Source organism: Pyrus communis, chromosome 5, assembly GCF_041283825.1.
Source record: "Pyrus communis isolate YQ-2024b chromosome 5, ASM4128382v1, whole genome shotgun sequence".
Taxonomy (NCBI): Eukaryota; Viridiplantae; Streptophyta; class Magnoliopsida; order Rosales; family Rosaceae; genus Pyrus; species Pyrus communis.
In genome coordinates this window covers 28,948,269-28,965,056 of record NC_142569.1, presented here as the reverse complement: position 1 = coordinate 28,965,056, position 16,788 = coordinate 28,948,269, and the positions used below count along the sequence as shown (strand labels likewise).

The window sequence follows — 16,788 nt, the reverse complement described above, 5'->3', positions numbered from 1 at the left end:
CATTAGTTAACCCACATGCACTTATCACTTATCATCACCACATATCATATCACTTAATCACTTATCACTTATCATCACCACTTAACCACTTATCATATCATAACCACATATCATATCACTTATCACTTATCACTTAACATATCATCCACCTACTTCACCTACAACATCCACCTACTTCACCTACAACATCCACCTACTTCACCTACTTCACCTACAACATCCACCTACTTCACCTACAACATCCACCTACTTCACCTACAACATCCACTTCACCTACAACATCCACCTACTTCACCTACAACATCCACCTACTTCACCTACAAATGACATAGCCATATGTTCCCTCCACTACTCCTATAAATACCCTTTCATTCATTCATTCATGGACATCTCATTTTCATACACAACACACCACAAACACTTCCATTCCTTCTCTTTGCCGTGAGTTCCCTTGTAATCCAAAAACCATCTTTCCATTTCCATCACTCCTCACTCCATTCCACACTTCCATTCCCCCAAACCAACTATCCTTAGACCTTGTGCTACAACAACGAGGAAGAGAAGAGTGCCTAAACGTTCATACAATTCAAGTTTGAGTTGTTGGAATGTTTAGGTGTTTCTTTGATTTCAATGTTTAAATTCAATTCTCTTTGTTTGTACGTATGAGGAATGGAAGAGAAGAGTGCCTAAACGTTCATACAATTCAAGTTTGAGTTGTTGGAATGTTTAGGTATTTCTTTGATTTCAAAGTTATAATAAACTAAACCCCCTTTAGCTAGGGGGTGATTCGAAATATATGTTTATGCTTGCATTTTGATTTGATTAATTCTAATTGCGTTTCATAAGTTGTGGTTCAATTTGTTTAACCGTTTGATTGATAACTTATTTATGAATGTTTATTAAGAATGCGCGCTTAATTTTCATGCATCAATATGACGCTAGAAAATAAGTGAGTTTCACCTAATAGTTACGAACTTATATTCACAAGTAGTGGAGGTTGCTTATAAACAATCGCGTTAAATAAATTCTTGGCATAAGTTTCATGCGTAGTCCATAGTAACGAATGCCTCGTCAACACTTAAAGTTTTCATGATGCTTAATGATCTTTGATTGTATCTTTATTGTGCTTTTCACGTAAAGGACTTTTGGAGAATGTAGTGAATTGCGTTGCGCTAACCCATCCAATTCATTAACTTAAGGAAAACTTGACGGTTAATTTAAGCGGACCTAATTAACTTGGGGTGATGAGAATTCATAATTTATTGAAATGTAATTGGAAATCTTTTTATTATGCAAGTGTAACATATGTGGAGATGACCCCCTTAGCTATTCTATCATCCATTCATTCCATTTCATCAATTTCATATTTACATTCTGTCTAGTTTATTTAACTTGTTTCGTTATTTCAATTTTCGTATAAACTTAAATCCCCCTTTACTTTAATGTCAATTTAGTTAGAAATCATTTTAGTTTGTGTTTTTAAAAGCATTTTGAGTCTTTGGTTTGTCTTAGTGTTTTAAAGTTTAGTTTTACATTCTTTGAGTCTAGTTTAGTGTTTTATATTGTGTTTTTACGTTTTTGAGTCAAATCCAAGTGATTAACAATCCCTCCTAATCCCCGGTCCAGAACGATCCCTACTTATACATATACTACAATTTGACAAAAAGAGGGTTTAATTTGTGTGCGTATAATCTTCGCATCAAAATGGATAGGTTGTGGTGGCTGCATAGGCGTTGAATAGAACTCCTCATACGGCTGCCAATATCCTTCTTGTTGAGCCTCATTGTCTTGATTTTGTAAGCCCTGCACCAAACAAATTAATTCATCAAGCTTTTGGTTATAATTTATTGACGAACTTAAATTTGGTTGGGCATATTGAATATGAGGTTGTGGTGGCTGCCAATATCCTCCTTGTTGAGCATTTTGAGGTTCCCACCACATAGAGTTTGAATGATCACTCCAATCCGAATTGTAAGTATTGGAAAACACGTTATTCCTTGATTGAAGATTAAATATATCAACTCTTTGCATTTGGGACCTTTCCATGAGTTGTGACAAAAGAGAAGCATTATTAAGTGCCATCTTGTTCTTAACAAACAAAACACAAATAAAAAAAAAAAAAAAACTAAATCTAAAAGACAATACAGAAACAAACAATCCAAGGGATTAGCAAATTTTCTAATCCCCGGCAACGGCGCCAAAATTTGATGCGGGATTTATACGCGCACAAATTAAACCCTCTTTTTGACAATTGTAGTATAAGTATAAGTAGGGATCGTTCTGGACCGGGGATTAGGAGGGATTGTTAATCACTTGGATTTGACTCAAAAACGTAAAAACGTAATAATAAACTCTAAACTAGACTCAAAGAATGTAAAACTAAACTTTAAAACACTAAGACAAACCAAAGACTCAAAATGCTTTTAAAAACACAAACTAAAATGATTTCTAACTAAATTGACATTAAAGTAAAGGGGGATTTAAGTTTATACGAAATTAAATTAAATGAACAAATTAAAACAGAATGTAAATATGAAATTGATGAAATAGAATGGATGAATGCTAGCTAAGGGGGTCATCTCCACATATGTTACACTTGCATAATAAAAAGATTTCCAATTACATTTCAATAAATTATGAAACTCATCACCCCGGGTTAATTAGGTCCGCTTAAATTAACCGTCAAGTTTTCCTTAAGTTAATGAATTGGATGGGTTAGCGCAACGCAATTCACAACATTCTCCAAAAGTCCTTTACGTGAACAGCACAATAAAGATACAATCAAAGATCATTAAGCATTATGAAAACTATAAGTGTTGACGAGGCATTCGTTACTATGATGAGCATGAAACTCGTGCCAAGAATTCATTTAACGCGATTGTTTATAAGCAACCTCCACTACTTGTGAATATAAGTTCATAACGATTAGGTGAAAATCACTTATATTCTAGCGTCATATTCATGCATGAAAATTAAGCGCGCATTCTTAATAAACATACATAAATAAGTTATCAATCAAACGGTTAAACAAATTGAATCAACAACTTATGAAATGCAATTAGAAGTAATCAAATCAAAATGCAAGCATAAACATATATTTCGAATCACCCCCTAGCTAAAGGGGGTTTAGTTTATTATAACTTTGAAATCAAAGAAATACCTAAACATTCCAACAACTCAAACTTGAATTGTATGAACGTTTAGGCACTCTTCTCTTCCATTCCTCATACGTACAAACAAAGAGAATTGAATTTAAACATTGAAATCAAAGAAACACCTAAACATTCCAACAACTCAAACTTGAATTGTATGAACGTTTAGGCACTCTTCTCTTCCTCGTTGTTGTAGCACAAGGTCTAAGGATAGTTTGATGGTGTGAATGGTTTGGGGAGTGGTGTTTGGATTAATAGGGAAATGGAAAAATGGTGTTTGGATTACAAGGGAAATGGAAAAATGGTGTGTTGTGTATGAAATGAGATGTCCATGAATGAATGAATGCAAGGGTATTTATAGGAGTAGTGGAGGGAACATATGGCTATGTCATTTGTAGGTGAAGTAGGTGGATGTTGTAGGTGAAGTGGATGTTGTAGGTGAAGTAGGTGGATGTTATGTTAAGTGATAAGTGATAAGTGATATGATATGTGGTTATGATATGATAAGTGGTTAAGTGGTGATGATAAGTGATAAGTGATTAAGTGATATGATATGTGGTGATGATAAGTGATAAGTGCATGTGGGTTAACTAATGAAGGAAATGCATGTGCAATGACAATGTGTTAGAATGGATGTGTGTTATGCATGGCATGATTGGGATTAGGAAAGGTTTAAATGTCCTAAAACTAAAGAGAACAAGGTTCCAACACTTTGGCTCCAATTAGGTCTTCAATTTCGTCCAACACTTTGGCTTCAAGCATAAGCTATCCGTCCTTAGCCCAAAAGTGCTCCAAAAGTCTCCAAAATGCATCTTTTTGCTCCTTTAGCCCTTTGGACCTACAAACACACGAAAATAGCTTAAAGTACTAAAATAACTAAAGAAACATAACGTAAATGTACGAGAACAAGCCATTTAAGTCGCATAAATATGCTCCTATCAAATACCCCCACACTTAGCTTTTGCTAGTCCTCGAGCAAAACAGAAAAACAAAACAAAAAGAACAAAACACAACCTACACCTTCCAACAATCGTATCAGGGACTTCCAATGCACATGACAAGTTAAAAATCATTATTCTCACAGATTTGAGCCATCTTTACACTTAAGTACATTCTTAATCATAGTCACCACATACTAGTTCACAATTAAGCATTTAAAACCATGTTTTGAATGTAGTAACATGCCTTAGAGAATTCCCTCAATTTCTTACTAGATGTACTCTCGTTTTTCACACAGATTTTCTGACTACACACCCTGCACTAGGTATATGTGAGAAGATTGATGTAAACATGTAGACGAACACTCACATATGTTATAATAAGGAAAGCATTTTCTGGAGTTAATAAGCATGTTTAGATATGATCTCATGAATGGAATGCTACTACTTAGACGCGAGAACCAGTGACACCATAAGCTCATACCAAGTTCAAACTCCACAATTGAAATACATAACACTCAATATAGAAGTCAAGGGTTGTAACGGGGCTTGGGGTAATTGGCTAAAAATGAAAGGTAAGGATAACAAACGTTCTTCAAGCAATAGTGAGCAAAGTATTGAATTAGGCACTTAGAATTTCCTTTAGAATGCAGAAGTCAACTTTGATCACCCAAGGGGGAATTACACAGAACTTAGGGCCATATTCATTTTTTTTGGACCCTTTCTTCAACCATCAACGCTCGTGAGTTCATTTTCACTTATTTTCATTTTTTTTTTTTAAGCTCTTTTTTCTTTCTTTCTTATTTTTTTCTTTTTTTTTTTTTTTTTTTTCTTTTCTTTTTCTTTTCTTTTGAATCTCAAAACATAAACACTTAAACATTCTCTCCCCCACACTTATTTTCTTTCATAATGTAACTCAAAAGGAATTCAATTAAGTCATGCTCACTATCTTTTAAGAACAAGGGTGGGGATTGTCCTAAACTAGGCTAGGTGAGGAAAATGTGGGTAAACAAAGAATAAAGGCTAAACAAGGCTCAACGGGGTTAAAACTTACAACATATACGAAGTATGGGAAGTAAGGCTATTTGGCTATGGTGGTGGTCACTACACAACTTCTTCTTGAATATGTGTTATGCAAATCAATAACATGCTTTGAATGAAATGGGCATGAGTCATACCCTACAAATCAGGTTGGATAAGCCTGAAAGGTTATCAGGGGATGCTTAGGTATGAAGTTAGCATAAAACTAGACTGCTAACTTCCCCACAAAACATACCTAAGCATGAGTTAATTGTAGTTAGCAGTCTTAAATCCAAGCACCATTCTTGGATGTCACTATTATTTTCGTTAATTAATTCTTATGCGAGAATAATAGTGACATCCAAACACCATTCTTAAATCCAAGAACAAAATAAATTATTCACAAAGTAAACCAAATATACAAGGGGGTTCAGCTAGTAAGGCCTTCCATGTCAAATTTCGCTCGCCAAATGTGTTAGGTGGAGCAAAATCAATCTCACCAATTGACTATGGGAATGGTACTCTTCAACAACATTGGTAAAAGCACAGAAAAGTGCATAACCAATGATCTATTCCATCAAAATGGAGTTAGATTCTGCAGGGTTGAGGTTCGAGAGTACTATCCTGCATTCTTGAAGTTTTTAGGTCTTAAGTGCCAATGATCATGCTTCGAGCATGATACAACCTCTTGGCAGACCCATATTCTACCATAAGTTGTAAAACAAACTCGAAATTGGATTGTATGAAAGAAAGAGACAGACCTAGACTTAGGTTCGGTAAGCTCCAGTCGAAACTAGAGGGGTCTATTTCGTAGCCTCTGCCAAAGCAGAGCAATACCGTTCGATGCACCTATGCTGAAACAGAGCATGCAAGTCGGTGCATCTCTGCTGAAGCAGGGCACCACCATTCGGTACACTATAGCTGAAACTGGGTTTATATCGTCCGGTACCTCCCATCCGAATTGTTATGATACCTTTCTCTCACAGGTGTGGTGGTAATCAAATCCGAGAATTTGGTAAACTTCCGCTCTTTATACTGCTACTTTAAGAGCAATTTAGATATAGAAGGACGAGAAAAATTTTCTTCTAGTCAAAATTTGATCGGATATAAACTTCAGAATTGTACCTATTCATGCACGTAAAGGTTTCAATCATGTTTTGCTTCGGGCAAGAATTCATCTTTGCATGATTTGAAACGATCCATAGCGAGTCAAAGGGCCATGGTGTCCTTGGTAGTGAGGTACTTCCATTTGATATGCTTCAGGCATAAGTCTTCGAATAAAGATCATCGCAGAGTCTTATCCAACTTTTCCTCACCATAACTGGTTACAATGATTTCGCAACTAGTCGTAGTCAAGTAGGGTGTCACGTCTTGTATCCACATAAAGTAGTTTCTTGTCTGAAACTTCCAAATCAGAGAAATTGAACTTGTTAAGGTTAGATAATAAACTGAATGGTGGAAACAAGAATGTGATTGGTGTTTTAGGAAATAAAATTTCCATAAACAGCGAAGTTAGAACATGCAGGTTCTAAGACATGGTTTGATTTAAACGGATTTAAGCATGGAGAACTTCGGGTTTCAACATGAGTGTTGTGCGTTAAGAAACTTTAGGTTTATATGACACTTTTTCGAAACTACGGGTTTAGAATTATGAACTTCAAGTTCATAATATCTGTAAACAAACATACTATATAAAAAAAAATATGGAACAAGAAAATGTGCAAATAGATCTTCAGGTCTAGAATTATAAGTTGGGCGAAAAAATTAAAACCCATAAGGCCTAAAAAAAGGCAATATAATTGGTGGCCCAAGGCATTGGACCAAAGCCTTAATAGGCTTTTAAAAACTGTGAAAAGGAATGGGATCCAAGCCCAAAAAAAAAAGGGTTGGAACGGTCATGGGCCGAGAGTCAGGAAGTAGGCCCAAAATCGGGTAAGGTCTAGCAACCAAACGGGGGTAGCGATCGTGTGTTTCACAGGCACGAATGCACCATCGTGTGCTGCACGGTACACTGAGACACCATGGCCCTACGGGCTTATGTCATGCGGGCTAAGCAGGGAAAGACAGTGGGTTGCTGCAAGCAGGCCCAAAAACAAAAACAAAAACAAAAATTTGTTTTGCTGCGAGCCGTAACAAGTAAAGCCCATAAGGGATTTGGGTCAATTCAAGAACACCCTAGCGTATGCTGGGTATGGCTGTTGGGGAAGAAAACCCAGCGCCGCTGCTGCTGGCGGCTGTGTTTGAGGACAAAGACGACTTTTCGAATTGGGGTTCATCGGAGAAACTAAGCCAGCGAAAGAGTGTTGAAGAACTTGACGTCTATGAACCCTAGGGCACCTTCGAATTTGAAAATCAAAATTTCAAAATTTGGCAAGATTTATGTGAATCTCGGTCAAAAACTAAGATGGGGACGACTTTAGGTTGTCGGGGAGGCAGCCACGATGGTTGGGCATGACTGCAGGCCATGGTTGAGTTGGTTTTGGTGGTGGTGACGCCATGGAAGGTGTCGAGGTGGGTTTTGGGAGCATGAGCCATTATGGCTCCGTGCCTTGGCTCCCGGGTTGGCTCGGCTCCAGCGGCTCAGGCTATTGGCCTGGCAGGCTGGTGGCTTGGCTGCTTAGGGTTAAGTGGCTTAAAGTCGTGGCTCGTTTGGGTTGAAAACCGTAATTTTTTTATATTTTTTTCAGATTCAATTATATGCATATATAATTTAATACCAATATATATATAATTTCATGCAATATCAATTCACATAATTCCACAATTATGGATATAATGCATAGACAATTTATGTATAATCTAAAATTCGAAAAATGTAAAGTTTGGTAATGCATTATGGTGAATGTTCATGCTATTAGGGCTGCAGAAATGTCGAGATAAAAACCGTTGTTTTGGAAGAACTTGATTGTGTAATTATATTGATGAAGTGGTTTGATGTAGAAAATTATTTCTTCAATTTCGGTTTTCCATCTTCAAACCTCGTATCACATTCAACATAAGAAAAATAAATTGAATCAATAAAAGTATATGAATTCAAGAAAAAAAAAAATTTAATCAATTAAGAATAATTGAAATGTAATACTCTCCTGATTGAAGAATAACCACGTCAGATTCCTTAGCGTAGTAGATGAGCGTGCTGATAATGTGTTGTGGCTTATATTTAACCGAGGGGTGTGTCATAGAGAGAAAGAGGGTGGAGACTTGGCTTCAGGAATTGTGTGTTAATTCCCCAGTCCTTGTGCCTTTTTTTTATAGTAATAAAGATGAGAGAAACTTGCTCTCCAAGTAATAAAAAGTCTATTAGGAAAGAACTTCTAGATCCCAAATGTAGAAGTTCTACTTAAGATTTACACAATCACAATATGTATTAGAACATATGTCACAACAATAACTTAAATTTTTAGATTTATATAGAATAATAATACAATAATACATATTTAATATACAATATATACATATACACATGACTATTGTATTTTATAGTAAGTTTTTCTAGTAGTTTAAAAAAATTAAAGTCATCACATAACTTTTTTCTTAATGTATCAAAAGGATTACCCGCGCGTCACCTTTGTATAAACTTTTTAAGAATCCGTTATTAACAGGTTCTTATGGTGTGACCTGATAACGACCCGATTAGTTATCGTGTTGATCCGAAGTTTATTATTTTTGTGTCGTGTTAACAGATCGTGTAAAAAATTGCCAGGTCTAATGCAAAGCCTGTCACTGAGCGCTCTAAAATTATTTCTCCACTGGTCCAATAACTTTTTAATTTTTAACTTTTATTGCGTGATGGAATCAGGAACCGGATCCCTTTCAGATCCATCAAAATTGAGCCCACTAATCAATGAATTCGGGCCGTTAAAATTTGATTCAACGACTACAATTATTATAACTTTTAAGAAGACCCTTTGTAACCATCAAATCATTTCCATATCTTGCTTTTCTCTTTAAATAGTCTATTCACATATAAATATTCCAGCATATTTAGTTTGACCAAATTGCCAATCTTGTATAGTGGTTAATTAAATACAAATCTTGCAATGGTCCCAATCCCTCCACTACCCTACCCTTTTCATGATAACGTAAACGACATGCGAAAAGAGATGGGACCCCATCCCACATTTTTAAATGCAGACACCTACTACGTTTCTCAATAAATCTGCCTTATAATTTAGATTATTTAGGGCAGTAGAGACAAAGTGTGGGTAGCCCTTCTCAATAAGAATTTCAGTATGTTCGGATCATGAGGTAATATATTAAGTGTTATTATATAAATAATAAAATATTTATGCTTAAAAAATTAACAACTTAAAAAATAAAACTTCTAACTACTTGTATAGTATCACTCGTGTTTAGGGTGAAAAATTTCTCCAACCCCACCACCATTGATTCGGGTCATACTCACCATTACGGTGTGGACATATTACAACCCAACTAAAGTAAAAAAATAAGTGGGCCCACCAGCTATAAAAGTTAGCTGTTGGTTGGCCTGTTCGGTGAACCGCAATTACTCACTCTCCCTCCGGCCTTCCTATATTTTCACTGGAAAAGCCGCCCGCACTATCAAACTTTCTCTCCACTTTCGCATCCATGACGACGTCGTTGGAATCCAATACTCAAAAGACCGCAAAGTCATGGACTTCTCTCCCCTGGAGGACGCGGGTGTCGTTGTCCCTTCTCTCAAAAGTAACCGACGCCGCACGCCGCGCGGACGGCACTGTCAATCGCCGTCTCATGAACATACTCGACTTCAAGTCCTCAGCCACTCCTGCCGCTCCCGTCAGAGGCGTCACCTCATCCGACGTCACTGTGGACCCCGCTCGCAAACTCCGGTTCCGCCTCTTCGTCCCCCAAACGACGTCGCCGACTCCATCCCATCTTCCCGTCGTCGTATTCTTCCACGGCGGCGGATTCACCTTCCTCAGCCCCGCCTCATTCGCGTACGACGTCGTTTGCCGCAAGTTTGCTCGGAAAATTCCCGCCGTCGTCGTATCTGTCGATTACCGCCTCTGCCCCGAACACCGGTACCCCTCCCAATACGACGACGGGTTCGACGTCCTTACCTTCCTTGACCAAAACGACGACGTCCTCCCCAAAAACGCAGACAGATCTAGAGTCTTCTTCGCCGGGGACAGCGCCGGAGCCAACCTGGCCCACCACGTGGCTGTTCGCGCCGCCCGCGAGAAGGATCGATTCCGGGTCGTGAAACCTGTCGGGTTGATATCGATACAGCCATTTTTTGGGGGAGAAGAGCGGGTCGAGTCTGAGATCCGGCTCCACGGAGCTCCTCTGGTATCGGTGGCCCGAACGGACTGGCTGTGGAAAGTGTTTTTGCCAGACGGGTCGGACCGGGACCACGAGGCGGCGAACCCGAGTGGGCCGAACGCGGTGGACATTGCGGGTCTGGAGTATCCGAATACGCTTGTATTCACAGGGGGATTGGATCCGCTACAAGACTGGCAGAGGAGGTACTACCAGTGGCTGAAGAAATCGGGGAAGGAGGCGAAGCTAATCGAGTATCCAAACATGGTCCACGCGTTTTATGTGTTTCCTGAATTACCTGAGTCTAACCAGCTGGTTAACCAGGTCAAAGATTTCATTGCTTCTGTTTGAACTCAGTTACTTGTACTTTGTATCTGATGACAATTGGAGGGTGCAAATGTTGTCAACATAAATAAGGGGTAGTTTAGTCAAAACCCTGTCTTGAGAAACCAAAGAGGTGGCAACGAGCATCTTGCCCCCTTCCATGTATACATGCCATTTATCCAAAGCGATTCTCACTTTTGCTTCAAAAATAGAGATTAGTTGTGGGATCCATTTCATATTGAGCTTCAACGATCCGAATCATTTATTTTGTTAATCTCGATTCATAGATTATTCTTGTGAAAATTCAATTCAATTCGAAACTATTTGCCTATTTAATTATCACGATGAAATTTCAATGTTTTTTAGAGATCAAAGTATTCGTCAATCTCTTTCAACTCAATTAGATGCTTCAAATATTTCCGATTTGGCTAACATTTTGCAAGGATGATCTATGAGTTGCAACTTGAAAAATACACGGTTCAGATCGTTAAAATTCAGTGTGATGTGAGCACCATAACTAATCCCCGTTTTGTTAAAGGCTTCCTGTATATATACATAACCATTATTTTTCCCAAGCTTTCCCTTCTCTAATTCACACATTGCGTATTACACTACGGTTTCTTATTCTTTATACAAGCGATTGTTTCTGGAGGGCGAAGTTGGACACAGAAGTTCATTTGCACCGTGTGTTGGAATACGGCGGGAATTGTTATTTGTGAGAGTGCTTAGCTATTCAACTTGTCATACTTACGACATAACCGGTTATTTGTCAAAATTTTTGACCATTCAACTTGTCAGACTATCCTATTTAAATTCTTATGAGCTGTTCGAATTTCTTTGATCATTTGTTACATTTCAACGTTTGGATCTTACTTGCATCTTTGCAATAGCATGAGGCTTGTATTTCTTGGTATATAAATCAATGCTATGCAGCCTACAGGCTACAGTTTTACTTTGCCTTGTGTAATCACACAAATATTCAAAGTCTAATTTGCATCTATGCTACAAATAGATTAAATTACAAAATATTACACTAAAATATGTATATAATTTCCTCAACCAGTACATCATCATATTGTATAAAAGTTTAGAGTTTTGTTATGATCTTGAAACCCCAATACCCCAAAACAATTAGAGAGAGAACAAGAGGAAGGATCAAATTATTAGGCCACCATGGCTACAAATAGTACTAGATCATCATCTTTCATTTGGTGAACCAAATTTTCTGAACTTACCTACCATTTAGATTGGAGAATTGAGCAAACACTTCAGTTCCTGATTGGTCATTAATGGGGTGAGCATCAACCGAACCCTCGTCGCCTTCCGGAATAGTAGCCGGGCGGCTAGCAGAAGTGGGGGCAGTAGGAGGAGGAACCACGGCAGCAGCCTCGGTGGAAAGCGGCACAGCGTTGCTACTTTCATCCTCAGCCTTTCCTTGAGTGAATGCCTCTTGAAGCTGCAGAGCATACTCCAAGTTCCACAACACATCTCCCATTGTAGGCCTGTCCACACCATGTTCTGCCAAACATTTCTCTGCAGCCTCGGCAAACTTCTTCATTGATTCTGGGTTAATGGATTCAGCAAGGAGAGGATCAATGATCTTTTCAAGCAGGCCCTTCCTCTTCCACTGCATTCCCCAGTCAGCCAAGTTCACTTGCTCCCTTGGAAGTGCTGGGTTGATAGCAGGCCTTGCACACAGTGCTTCAAGTAAAACAACGCCGAACGAGTACACATCTGACTTGTCTGTTAATTGCTGCCTCCTGAAGTATTCGGGGTCTAAGTACCCAAAGCTTCCCTTCACGGCGGTGCTGACGTGGTTCTGTCCCATAGGCGCGTCCTTAGAAAGACCAAAGTCAGCCACCTTGGCAGTAAATTGATCATCAAGCAAAATGTTGGTTGTCTTAACGTCACGGTGAATGATGCCTTGTGATGTCCCTGTGTGAAGGTAGTGAAGCCCGCGAGCTGACCCAATACAGATTTCTAGTCTTTGTTTCCATGATAGTGGTGGTAAGTTCTTTCCATAGAGATGATCGCGGAAAGGTCCATTGGACATGTACTCATAAACTAAGATCATCTCTGAGTTTTCGTCACAGTAGCCAATCAGTGACACCAAATGCCTATGCCTTAGCTTGGACAGCATCTGGATCTCTGTTTGGAACTCTGTAATGCCTTGTTCAGATTGGGGGTTTCCTCGCTTAACAGCTACACTAGTGCCATCATCAATTACGCCAAGATACACATTGCCAAATCCACCAACACCAATGATCTTACTTGAGTCAAAGTTATTGGTGGCTTCTTGCAACTCCTGGAAAGTGAAGTAGCGGCCAAGGCCTAAGGTGGAGTTGTACATGTTGCTCTTGTGAGACCCCATCGAGGTCTTGCTAGACATGAAGCTAGTATCTCCGGCGTGGACAGGAAGTAACCAAGAAGAGAAGCTGTTTCTTTTTTGCCAATCTTGAGGTCTCTTTCGCCATTTGTAAACCATTGCTCCGAGCCCCACAAAGGCCCCAAACATCAAACCAAACCCGACTGCAGCCACTGCACCTCTGTGAGGCCCGCCACCGCCTGTTTCCATTTTCTTTCCATCAACCCCGAATTCTCCATCCAAACTGTCCACGGAATTGCTTAGTTTCATCACCTCCAGACCGTTCAAAATGGCATTTGGTGCACCATTGTCCATTCTTGAAGGACCAATTTGGACTGATAATCCGTTGGATACCAAGGAAGCATTTACGACGATGTCCTTGTAGTACGGAATTGCCAAACCATTGACAGTGTGTGACAAATCCAAATCGCTTATCGCCATGTTCCCGTTAATGTACACATTGAAGTAGAGGTTACCAAGTGACTTGCTTACAATGTCACAGAAATGTAACCGAATTAGGTACGCGAATGCGTTTTCCGCCTGGAAATTCCACGTTATGTTGAAATTTTGATTGCTCACAACAGCATCAGCCATTTGCACGACTGTTGCATAAATAGTTGGAGGCGCAATTTGGGGGGTTAGCCCATCAGGGTATTTGATCGTACTAGTCCCAACAGATGTAGCCTTGGCCATGTTTTTTGACTTAATGTATGCATCATCAGGCAACCAAGTACGTCCTAATGTGTCATTCGTGGATGTGACAAGAGGTCCTCCCATGTTAAGCCTATACATAGTTTCATAACCGAATTTGGATAGCCCCTGAAACTGGCTCGCCGGCTGAAGGTTGTTGGCCGTGTCGGTGATCAAATTATCAGGAGCTGAAACCACCTCAATCGCATTGATGAACGCCGCAGAGTTCTTCATGGGAGAGAACTTGATAAAGAATTGCTGCTCCGTTATGTTTAGAAGGTACTCCTTCATAAAAATTTGGTTTTTGGTGTTGTTGTTCTTGTTCTCGTTGACATTGAAGCTATGCAGCAAAGTATACTTCTCTGTCATGACATTGAACGTAGCCTTCTGAAGATCGAACACCGAGTTGCTCAGCGGGTATAAATGAAGGCGAATCCAATGCCATCCTGGCCTTGCCATGTGGAAAGTGTAAGTGGCATCGCTCTTGAAAATCCTGGCAGTCAAATACAGGGGGGAAGGCACATCTGCCTTGTCAACAGAGACCTTGTTGTCATCGTTTGCCTTCAACTGCTGCGTGGATTCTGATTCAGTTTTGAAGGTTCTCCCATCAGGTAGGGTGGCCTTGTTGGTGGCGCCACAGTCGATGAGGAAGTTGTCTTGGGGAGTAAAGGGTGGTGAGGAGGCAGAAAGGACTAAGGCAGGGGAGACAAGGAGGGAGAAGACAAGGACCAGGAGGAGAGCCATCGGTGTCGAAAATGGTGATGGCAAGGAGGATAGAAAAAGGTTTGGGTTTTGTTTGGTTGGTTTTTTTTCTATCTCCATCCCTCCTGGGCGAGGAGGAGGTTCGAGCACAAAAGAGTTGGCAAATGTACTTGAAAAAGGGGTCTAAAACTAATTGTAATTGGTATTTTTTTTTTTTTTTTTTTTTTACTTTTTTACATTTTTTTTCCCCTTCAAAGGGGTGGTTGGTGTTTTGTTTGGATTATAAGTGGAGGGAAGGAGGTGACAACCCAGATAGGCTGTGAATCCCCAAGACAGAGGCAATGTTTGTGGACAAAGATTTTGGCTTTTGGAAGCTTTCTGTTTTGGTGGCTTTTTTTAGAAGTTGAAAAATAATTAACGGTTGGACTAACACTAACTTTGGATTAACGGTTGGACTCGCTTTGAATTGGTCCAACACCATTTCAACCTCACTCTCTCTCCCCTGTTAATTTGCATCTAATATAGGCCTTAGGTTTTTTAGGAACTTGGAGCTGGGAGATAATGTTGTGCTAATTTGGCCTAGACACTAACATTTCTCTCCATCTGAGTCATCAAGTAAAGTAAAAGAGTAAAAGGACTCTGACTGTCTGACATGGCAAAGTAGGTAAAAAGAAATTTTATGGAGTGATGTTTGCACATCCTTTTTCATTTTTTGCATGCATGCCATTCTGCTTTGTGCGGTGATGAGTTTTTCCAACCTAACTACTCTCAATCTGCCATTTCAAAATAAAATTTGATGCTCAGCCGAAGGCCAACCGGCTGCAGCATGATTTATCCTTAGACACAAGGAAAAGTTTTAGAGAAGTTTGCATTGACGGGGACCCCAAACTAGTGATCAATGATCCTTTAAAAGTACGTCATTCATGAAGATTTTAGGTATATTATTCAAGATATCAAACAAACTGCTCAATGTTTCATCATATTTCTTGGAGGCATGTTCTTATAGAGAGGCTAACGTTTTAGCGGATGCTATAGCTGATTGAGGCTATGCATATGAAGTTGACTTGTGGGATTGATCTTTTGCCTACCGCTGCTAGAAATGCTTTCTTGTTTGATCTCGCAGGCATGAGTTGTGTGAGCTAGAGTAGTATGTTTACTCTAGCTCCTTTATCATTGATTCATTGTTATTTATGAAAACAATAATACATTAAATAGTTAAAATAGTTCTTTTTCACTTATAAATCACTGTCATGCAGTTTGATTACTGATTTCAATCACATATCTGGTGCCTAAAGTAATGTGTTAGCAGATTTTTGAAGTTGATTATATGCAATTGCCACAGCCTACTTTGATCCGAATCATAATTACTAAACTTACAACGCATATATCGTACGTAAAAAACACGTACATGTATGATTCGATAGCTTTTGTAAAAGAAAAAAACAATGAGAAATTCAGTCATTTAAAAAAAAATTATTATTCTTTTTTTTGCTAGGAAATAAACTAATTAAGAAATGGAGAATCTCAGGGAACACCCAGAACTCATTTAGTAAAAGAGTTTACAGATAAGTGACACATTATTTTAATTAATTATTGATTTATTTCTTTGTATAATTTTTTAATTATTAGTACTCTATTGTAATTTCATTCATGTTGGCGTGCTTATGATGAAAAGCAGTGATGTGCTAAAGACAGCCTTGTGATATGAGCATGCACTATAAGGTTTGTAAGTCCTACATTTTCTCGAGATTTCCCTCAATTTGTGAGGTTCCATGAGCTATTTTTTTTGCATCGCTTGTTGGCGCTTCTTGCGTGGTACACTTCTTAACTAGATAACTTAAATTGGAAAATATATGCGTTATAGGGTTAATACACACACATGCTTGAGTTGTTTTGATCTCCTTAATTAGTTATGAAAGACATTATTCCTTCCAAATTTCTAATGGAGAACTGTTATTTGTTACATATATATTTGACTTGTCTGCGATATCTATAGATGATGGTGAGGTACTTGTGATGACCAACACTTCCAAGGAAGGCTCGTTTGGGATTTGGATCCTCTCCTGAGCCCAAGGAGAGGATCCTCCTGACCAAACAGTGTGGGTCGTTGAATTTTTATCCAACGGCTACAAATAGGAGGATCCCTTTAAAGTTATATTAATTATAGCCGTTGGATAAAAATCCAACAGCCCACACTGCTTGGTTAGGAGGATCCTCTCCTTGGACTCAGGAGAGGATCCAGATCCCATTTAATAGACTATGTCACTGTATTTGTTCCTCACTATGTAAAGCTTTGCCCCGTATATTGATTTAGAGAAGACTGGAATAAAGATTA

General features: G+C 39.0%; 2 protein-coding genes across 2 annotated transcripts; one reads left to right on the top strand and one right to left on the bottom strand.

The window, feature by feature from the left end:
* The first annotated feature begins 9,607 nt into the window (after window positions 1-9,607).
* Window positions 9,608-10,905, top strand: LOC137726348 (putative carboxylesterase 18). Its single transcript, XM_068465265.2, has one exon. It carries the CDS (start codon window positions 9,701-9,703, stop codon window positions 10,721-10,723), a length of 1,023 nt encoding a protein of 340 aa, XP_068321366.1. The 5' UTR covers window positions 9,608-9,700; the 3' UTR covers window positions 10,724-10,905.
* Window positions 10,906-11,724: 819 nt separating this feature from the next.
* LOC137726486 (putative receptor-like protein kinase At2g21480) lies at window positions 11,725-14,964 on the bottom strand. Its single transcript, XM_068465422.2, has one exon. The coding sequence runs from the start codon at window positions 14,571-14,573 to the stop codon at window positions 11,928-11,930; it is 2,646 nt and encodes an 881-aa protein (XP_068321523.2). The 5' UTR covers window positions 14,574-14,964; the 3' UTR covers window positions 11,725-11,927.
* Window positions 14,965-16,788: the final 1,824 nt, after the last annotated feature.